This window comes from Brassica oleracea, unplaced genomic scaffold (genome assembly GCF_000695525.1).
Source record: "Brassica oleracea var. oleracea cultivar TO1000 unplaced genomic scaffold, BOL UnpScaffold01146, whole genome shotgun sequence".
NCBI lineage: Eukaryota > Viridiplantae > Streptophyta > Magnoliopsida > Brassicales > Brassicaceae > Brassica > Brassica oleracea.
Genome location: NW_013617705.1, coordinates 12,495 through 21,609, shown reverse-complemented (window position 1 = coordinate 21,609; position 9,115 = coordinate 12,495). Strand labels below are relative to the sequence as shown.

The 9,115-nt window shown below is 37.4% G+C and overlaps 2 protein-coding genes across 2 annotated transcripts; one reads left to right on the top strand and one right to left on the bottom strand.

Moving 5' to 3' along the window:
• Positions 1-19: 19 nt before the first annotated feature.
• Positions 20-1,218, top strand: LOC106320953 (dihydrolipoyllysine-residue acetyltransferase component 4 of pyruvate dehydrogenase complex, chloroplastic; the record flags this gene model as incomplete). Its single annotated transcript, XM_013759292.1, is given in 5 exon segments — positions 20-211; positions 316-403; positions 489-559; positions 643-726; positions 832-1,218. Coding segments are annotated over 5 exon segments (540 nt in total), but the record flags the coding sequence as incomplete, so codon positions are not given.
• A 252-nt stretch (positions 1,219-1,470) lies between these two features.
• LOC106320954 (protein NIM1-INTERACTING 2-like) lies at positions 1,471-1,985 on the bottom strand. The gene has a single exon (XM_013759293.1). It carries the CDS (start codon positions 1,899-1,901, stop codon positions 1,536-1,538), a length of 366 nt encoding a protein of 121 aa, XP_013614747.1. The 5' UTR covers positions 1,902-1,985; the 3' UTR covers positions 1,471-1,535.
• Between the last annotated feature and the right edge of the window lie 7,130 nt (positions 1,986-9,115).

Below are 9,115 nucleotides of genomic sequence, written 5' to 3'. Positions count from 1 at the left end.
ATCTCTTTTTTTTTTTCAGGTGAAGCCAAAGGGGGTGACAATGACTGCTTTATTGGCTAAAGCTGCAGGGATGGCTCTTGCTCAGCATCCTGTGGTGAACGCAAGCTGCAAAGATGGGAAGAGTTTTAGTTACAATAGTAACATTAACGTTGCCGTTGCTGTTGCCATCAATGGCGGGTTGATTACGCCTGTTCTACAAGATGCTGATAAGGTAATCAATACAGTGCAGAGATCTAGAAAGTAGGTAGCTTTGTGGTTGAAGACGGTTTTAGTCTACGCTTACTGATTGGTGCGAGTCATGTTGGTTGTTTTTAGTTGGATTTGTACTTGTTATCTCAAAAATGGAAAGAGCTGGTGGGGAAAGCTAGAAGCAAGCAATTGCAACCTCATGAATACAACTCTGGTACTTTCTTCAATAGTAGCTGTTCATATGCTTTAATGAGAAGTATGTATTTGCTGAGCTAAGGATGCATGTGTATTCAATGCAGGAACTTTCACTTTATCGAATCTCGGTATGTTTGGAGTGGATAGATTTGATGCTATTCTTCCTCCAGGACAGGTATATGAAATTTCAATGAGTCTCAACAAGATCAAGGATTACAACTCAGCCTACTTATCTTTGTTTATAACTCGAATCTCTAGGGTGCTATAATGGCCGTTGGAGCTTCGAAACCGACTGTAGTTGCTGATAAGGATGGGTTCTTCAGTGTGAAAAACAAAATGCTGGTAAGCCTGAATTTGACTTTGTTGGTTTCTATTAAGATTGTCAAGAATCTGCCTCATGGGTTTGGTGAATAGAAATAAGCTTTGGCTTTTGTTGTGTGTTGCCAGGTGAATGTGACAGCAGATCATCGTATTGTCTACGGAGCTGATTTGGCTGCTTTCCTTCAAACCTTTGCAAAGATCGTTGAGAATCCAGATAGCTTGACCTTGTAGTACAAGTCAATGAGCCGTTTTTTTTCTCAAGTAAACAAAAAGAAGAAGTGTTTTGATTGTTACACTGTTCTTAGTCCTGTTCTTTCTTTTGCAGATTGGTTCACTTGTATCTGTAGTTTTGGACCTTTGTTGTGTCTTGGTTTTTCCGGAGTAATCATTTTGGGTTTTACACAAATAATTTCAGCTTTGAAATGGTTTTCCCAGAATAATCATTTCAGTAGACGCCGCCCATTATCTATCACCAGTTCACCTCTGAAATTTATTAACATTATTCTAAAATCATCATTTATATATTATTGGTGTTTTTTTTTCTGAAAAAAAAATATATATTGTCGGTGTTTCACATAATTGGGTCTTATTCTTCATTATAATTGGGTTCTTCAAATGAAATTTTTGGCCGACAAAAATTCATCATTATGACTAATCATTTTATTTTTACACGACGTAAAGTCTCATTCTATAACTTTTCTAATCGATCAAAGAGCAGAATCTGAACTTGGATAATATTTTAGTACGTTTTTTAGAACCAGCTAATAAAAAAATATTTTAGTTATATTGAAAATAGATTACTGGAACAATATTTTAGTTATGAAGAAGGATTACATTTTAACTGCTTCGGGTTCCGGTTGACAGTTAAGATCCAAACCCAAATTCCGTAGCCCGACCCGATTTATTCCATCTGATTCTCCATCTTGAACTTCGTTAGTATCCAATGAGCTCCTCAGGCCAAGACTCTGAATCCGTTTCCTCTTCTTAGAAGGTAACTCACGTTCAGCGTCACCGCCGTTAACTCTCGCCACAATCCGTGTCGCCACGTGTAGTCTCCGTAATATCTTGAAAAACTCATCCACCTCTTCCTCCGTCACCGTACGTACAACTTCTGTTGACGATTTCCCTCTGTACTCATCACCACAAGCTTTACCGTTATCTTCTTCGCGGCGTTCCTCTTTCATCTCCGAGCTCATGTTAGGCACAAGAAACTTCAACGGCGTCGTACAGTTCAGACCGGAAAATACTTATTTTGCTGATATATTTATTTTGTTAAACTATGAAGATACTCTTTATAGGCCCGTCGGTGTTAACATTGAACGGTCCATATGGTCAACGGCAAAATAAAATGAACGGTACGGATTAATGAGGATTAATGATGACATCATTGTTGAGACGTTGAAGCATAAGCTCCATGACGTAGCCTGTAAATGGACTTTTGAATAATGGAAGTCATGGGTGTGGAACATTTGGTTCGGCTTATTTTTATAATAGAAGATCGTATCATTTTATTATATAAGTAAGACCAAGAACTTCTAGACAACATTAGAAAAGACCAAGGCCTTGTGAATTGTGTAGTGGTTAACGTGGAAAAAAGTACTATTGCGAATATTTTATTCATAATGTCTTATTCGAATATTATTTCAAAACAAAAAAAACGCGTTATTTGCACTGGTTTTCCGAATAATATAAACAACTTAATTGATGATATTGGTATTATCATTTTTTTTTTGAAATGTTAAATTTATATATCAACAAAGAAAAAAGTTTACAATACGAAAATTCTTGAGATGCCAGTACAATACATTAACTCAATTTTTTTCCTAGCCATCTCTGCACGAGAAGACTAGTAAATTCAACATTTCTGGATCGAAAGGAAGAGATCATGTTACAAATGGTCCTGTCTATAGACTTCACGACCTGAGCAGGCGAGTTCCACGGGTTGTTATGCTTACGTCGATTGCGTTCTCTCCAAAGTAAGTAGATTGATCCTTAAATTGCCAACCAAAGTAGGCATGAGTCAACCTTGTTACGTCGAGGAGATAGCAGGGTGTTCATGGTGATGCTCCAGTCCGGGCTTTGTAGAGGGAGGAGACATCCAGTCAGATCAGTCCAGACGGTATAGGAGTAAGGGCAGGCAAAGAAAAGGTGGTCACGGGTTTCGTCAGGCTCGCCACAGAGCCTACAAACCTGCACCTCCCCCCATGCTCGAGTTCGATCACCTGTTGAAAGCATGTTTCGCACGGCAAGCCACGCTATAAATGAGAACCGTGGGATTGCTTCTGAGAACCATATAACTTTACTCCATTCCACTGCATTGTGGTGCACTCGAAGCTGATCCCATGTTCTGGATGATGAGAACCCAGGTTTGTAGTCACTATCTCCATGGTTCCAAAGCACACAATCACCGCCTGCATCCTCTACCGGAGGTGGAACAGAGATGATGGCAGCTATCATCGCCCGTAGGTGACAGCTGCGACATCTTCTGATGTTCCATTGCCCAGACGAAGCTGCGTCGGCGACTGTGGCATATCTGCTAATACCCAACAACATAGTGCTCGAATCACCTGCAATATCAATTAGTTTCCCCATATTCAGCCAATTATCATACCAAAATAAAGTATCCTCTCTGTTGCCAATTTCAGACTTTAGGAACATAGCTGCTTGATGGCATAGCTTAAGAAGCTTACACCAGATCCAAGAGCCTGCTTGTGTGTCCTTAACATCCCAGAAACATCGATTACGTAACAGGTTTGTGCGAATCCAAGCAACCCAAAATGAGCCTGAGTTGGTGATAAGGCGCCATATCAAACTCAAAGCAAAAACTTTTGATGAATTAACCAGCCTGCGAATTCCCAAACCTGCCTCTCCCTTAGGCATACAAACTTAATCCCATGCCACTTTGGCTTTCCCAGTAGAGTTAGGCGTACCATACCAAAGGAAAGAGCTACACATGCTCTCAATGGTTTCAAGACAACGCTTCGGTAACCTGAAAACATAACTCCAAAAGTTTGTAATACTTACAATCACCAAGTTTATAAGCTGCAGTCGCTCCGCATATGAGAGAGCTCGACTTATCCACGAAAGAAATTTAGAGCGGATACGATCTATAAGAGGCTCATAGTCATCACGCGTCATGGACTTTGTCGTGAGTGGGAGACCCAGGTATCGTATCGATAGAGTATCAATTGGGAGGCTTAGTCGATTCACCTCATCAAGGAAACATTGGTAAATTTTCCCTCCCATGTAGATTGCCGATTTGGCTGGGCTTATAGCAAGACCTGACCAGCTTTCAAAGTCGTTCAGAATAGAGAAAATGCCTTGTAAGGAGCTAGGCTCGCCATCAGTGAAAACCATGATATCGTCCACGAAATTCAAGTGAGTGAGGTTGATTTGAGAGCAAGTAGGGTGGTAACCAATGTTTCCTGAAGCAGCAGATTTGTTAAGCGCCAGGGAGAGCACATTAATGGCTATAACAAATAGATACGGAGATAGGGCACAACCTTGTCTCAGACCCCTCGCACTCGGAAAGAAACCCTCCAGTTCACCGTTCACTGATACTGAAAACGCAGCAGTAGAGAGGCATACATGGATCAAGTGAATAAATTGCTCTTGAATATGCATTGCTCTAAGCGTGTCCTCAATAAATGACCATTTGACCGTATCTAAGGCTTTTGATATGTCCAGTTTCAAGACGCAGCGAGATCCAATCGAGTCTTTGTGGTAGTTCTTGACGAGTTCAGTGGCCAGGAGTACATTTTCCAGCATGAGTCTCCCTTTCACAAAAGCACATTGGTTCGGTTCTATAAGCTCTGGGAGTAAGACCTTCAGACGATTGGCCAAGACCTTGGATACAACCTTGTAGAGAATGTTTCAGCAAGAGATGGGCCTGAAATCTTTCATGGTTTCTGCACCTTAAATCTTTGGTATGAGGGTTAAGATCGTGGCATTCACTCCTTTCGGTAGGAAACTATAAAGAAAGAAAGATTGTACCGCAGTAATGAAATCTTTGCTGATTACAGGCCATGCAGCTTTATAGAATTCAACAGGATAACCGTCCGGTCCAGGCGCTTTGTTTGCCGGCATGGAGAAGAGCACATTTCTGATCTCTGCTTCAGAAATCGGGTGAACCAGTAACTCAACCGTATGAGCAGGACAACAAAACTCGATCAAGTTCGAAAAGTTCTCTGCATTATCCTCATGAGTGGATGCCACATTCGTGTTGAGGAACTGGGCGAAGTGATTCGCTGCTGAAACTTTTATTGCCTGAGGATCTGTAATAATCTCACCAGAGAGTAAGACCAGACGCCTGATCGCATTGAATGTGGTTCTACTCTGCACAATTTTGTGAAAAAAAATGTGTTCTGATCGCCAAATTTGAGCCAGGTGATACGAGATTTTTGCAGATAGAAACGTTCCTCTATTACTGCCTAGTGATTCCAGTGTTCTGTGGCTGCTGATACCGCATCAAATGAGGAGGAGCTCGGGTCTGATAAAGCATGAGCTTGCTTGTCGCACAAGTGCTGAAAAGCTTCTTTTGTTTTCCGTGGGGTATCACCAAACTTAGTTTTGTTGAGATGGAGAAGAACTGGCTTCAGAAGCTTCAACTTTCTACTGAAGATATACAGGGCCGATCGGGAATGGTAGATGGGTTCAGTTTGGTTTCAAGTGTCAGAGACTGAAGCAAGGAAATCAGGGTGATCCGCAAGGAAATTGAAGAACTTGAAAGGGAATTTTCTTCCCAACGGCTCAGATTCCAAAAACACTCTAGACCGAGCATGATCAGATATTCCAGAGGACTCGAACTGGGCGTATGATTGAGAGAACTGGTTCATCCATTCATCATTGACGAGAACGCGATCAAGTTTCTTGGCTACAGGATTTTCAGATTGGTTATTAATCCAAGTGAACATCGAGCCAAGAAAAGGCAGGTCAGTAAGACTACACGCAGCAACTGTGTCTTGAAAAGCTATCATACCGCTTTGGTTTCGAGTTCTAGCGGCTGTGGAGTGCTCTGTAGAAGAGAGGATTTCATTGAAATCGCCCATAACGATCCAGGGAACTCCAAAGGAGGCGAACTGAACATTATTTTGAATTAAATCCGACTAGAGACGCTGACGCTCAGCCTGATAATTCGAAGCATACACACAAGTGCAGAGGAACTGCTCTCCTGTGTCTGAAGTCACCCAAACGGTGATGATTGGAGCACTTTTGTAAAGGGCTGTAACATTAACATTTCCTGACCAGCAGACCCAGATTTTTCCTGGAAGAGAAGTAGAGACAACTGCCTCTGAATTACCTTCTTGAAACGAGTTTCAATTAAGCATCCAAAGGACGGTTTTGCAGATTGTAACCAAGAACGTAGATAAAGATGTTTGCGCTTTTTATGGAAGCCCCGGGTGTTCCACGCAAATAAAGATATCATCATATTAGTGCCTCCGTGAGGAGGCATTTTTGTTTCGTGTTTGATTGGTGCTCTTCTTGTCGTTCTGTTTTCCCTACTGGATCTCAGCTGCCTTATTTTTCTGTTTCTCCTTTTTAGTGTTTATGTTCTGTTGTGGCTTAGGATCTTCCTTAGGCATTTTCTTTGCCACATCTGCCTCAGAAGACTCTGCTTCCACTTCTTCGGCACTGCTGGCCTCAACCACACCTTCTTCTACATCATCCTCAACCTCGCTGAGTAAATGGAAGCGAGATGGAGAACTTGGAGCCATCCCGGTGTTGTTGCTCTGCTTCAAGACACGTTTTGGAGAGGCTTTATGCGTGTTACCCACCAGATGCCACTCCTTATCATTTGTATCCTTTTCTGTCACATTTGTCATGTGACTCTGTCATGTCTGGGTCACATCTGTCATTTGGTATTATCATTTTTAAAATTATGTTACTGGTTTATTTAAAGCATCTCCAAAAAGACTTTCTATTATAGAGTTTTGCAAACTCTATATTTGAAGTTTCAAGATGTTCTTCTCCAAAAACAAAACTTCAAAATTATTTGCAATTTACACTATGTTCTTTATATTTGTCATAATTAATATAAATCCATAAAAAATTTGTAGATAACTAGCACATATATAAAAATATTATAGTAATATTAATTAGTAAAATATTACACTAAAATATAAAATTATAAATAGAAATACATAATTAAATATTAAACGAAAAGAAAAATACCACATTATTACATAAAATTATTTTATTAATTCTCCATTTTCGGTTATACAAAATTTTTCTGGACAATATTTTAGAAGTTCCGAAAAATGTTTACTATTCGTGTTGTTGTAATATTTAAATTTTTGTAATAATTATGTCTTCATGTATATATCTTCTTAAACTTTTTATTAAGTTTCTTTTTTAATATTCTTATTATCTAATTCTACATTTTTTTTTCTTACAACAAAAGGCTTAGACACTAATGGTCCGAGAGCCACCTCGAGGAAATTGAATCAACATAAACCATAGCAAATGTCTAATTCTACATTTAAAATATTATAAATCTTATTTTGATTTTTAAAAAAACTTTTATGTGTAAAATTTTAACTTATTCAAAAGTTTTAAAGATTAAAACTATGAATGAGAAAATACTTAAAAATCATAAATGTGATGTATAATTAATTATAAGGACCAAGATGCAAATAAAAAGATGAAACTTCAAATTTAGAGTTTTTAAAATTCTAAATTTGAAGTTTTGAAGTTCTTTTTTGGAGAGCAAAAAACTATATATTTGAAGTTTTAGAGTTTCTTTTATAGATGCTTAACATGACCAAAACAAATTTACGAATTGTTATAACTTGAGACTTATATTTATATACAACTAGGGGTTTACCCGGGCAATGTCCAGAATTTTATAAAATATTTATTTTATTTGTATATAAATAAATATATTTTATAGATATAAATAAATATATTTTATAGATATATAGGATCTGATTATAAGTTTATAAATTAGAAAACAAAATTAAAATTTATTTTATTTTGTTATTGAGATCATATGTAAAATAATGAACAAAATTATTAAAACGTTAATTAAATTTTAGTTATAATCTAAATATTTTTTATTTTGTTCATTTACTTTCTTTTTAACAAATGTTTAATGTACTATATTTTGGTAGTTAGAATCATTGAATATCCAGTTTTCGGTACTCCAACCTAAGTATACACCAATTCCTTAATTGATCAGAAGAAAAGAAAATGCAGTGATCAGAAATAAACCAAGTCAAATACTGCTCTAAAACGAATTGTTCTCTAAACCAATGGTTGAGAACCTATTATAAATGAACAATAAGACACAAAACAAACCAAACAACAAACTTTTTAATTAGTCAAAAACAACAACAAACTTTTTAAGCAAACCACCACTTAAAAAACTATTTATTTTACGCTGTAATCGCGCCGTGCGCGGAATGAACGTGTATGAAAATTAGACTTGTTCAATCTGGATTTCAGTTTTTTTCAGTTTTTCAGTATTTCAGTTTATAAAAATTAGCAGCTATATTGGAATCATATCTAACTTGATTGAGTTCGGTTTATATAATTGGTTTTCGGTTTATTTGGTTTTATACCAAAAACCCATAATTATATTTACCTTTTATATATTGATAAAAATATTAGTTATCTTTTATAGAAAATTTTAGTTTATATGATTAGAAATCAAATTTATTGAAACATAAATACAAATTCCTTAATCTAAAGTTTAAAATATAATATTTTATGTTTTATTTAAATATTAAAATAAAAGCAAGAAAAATAGTAATACAATATTATTATATAATTATATTTTAGCACGAATATCTAACATTAAAAATAATTTGTATTTACTTTGATGAAAATGAGAAAAACAAAATAACCTTTTTAAGACATGGCTTTTGCTTGTAAACTGAAACCCAAAGGAATAATAACAGCAGAGTAAAGTTGTTTATATTGCAGAGCTTCAATATACAAAACATAAACAAAAGGCCACCATGCACCCAGCCACGCGACCGCTTCCACTGCTGAAAGTAGCTCGAACTTCTACAGTTCTACTGACCCAACTGGGGTTTGTTCCTATCAATACCCACATGAATCTTCTTCAGTTTTCAAAACTCAAATATGGCTCATGAAGTGAGACTATAACCTGCGTTTTATGACACTACAAGAAAACAGGGGGATTCTGATGGCCGAAATCGTCGGTAATTCGTCGGAATCGGTCTATTCCGACGAATTTCCGACGAACCCGTCCGTCGGTATCGTTTCGTCGGAAAAAAAAATTCGTCGGAATTTCGTCAGAAATTCCGACGACTTTCTGACGAATACCAAAAAACGTCATTCTGACGAACTTCCGACGATATTACGATGCGGCTACACGAGACCAGAGTTCATCGGAAAACTACAATTCCGACGAACGTGGTTCCTCGGTTTATTCCGACGAACTGTA

Coding starts and splice junctions, on each gene's coding strand:
- LOC106320954 (XM_013759293.1), bottom strand. CDS start 1,901: ATGAGCTCGGAGATGAAAGAGGAACGCCGCGAAGAAGATAACGGTAAA.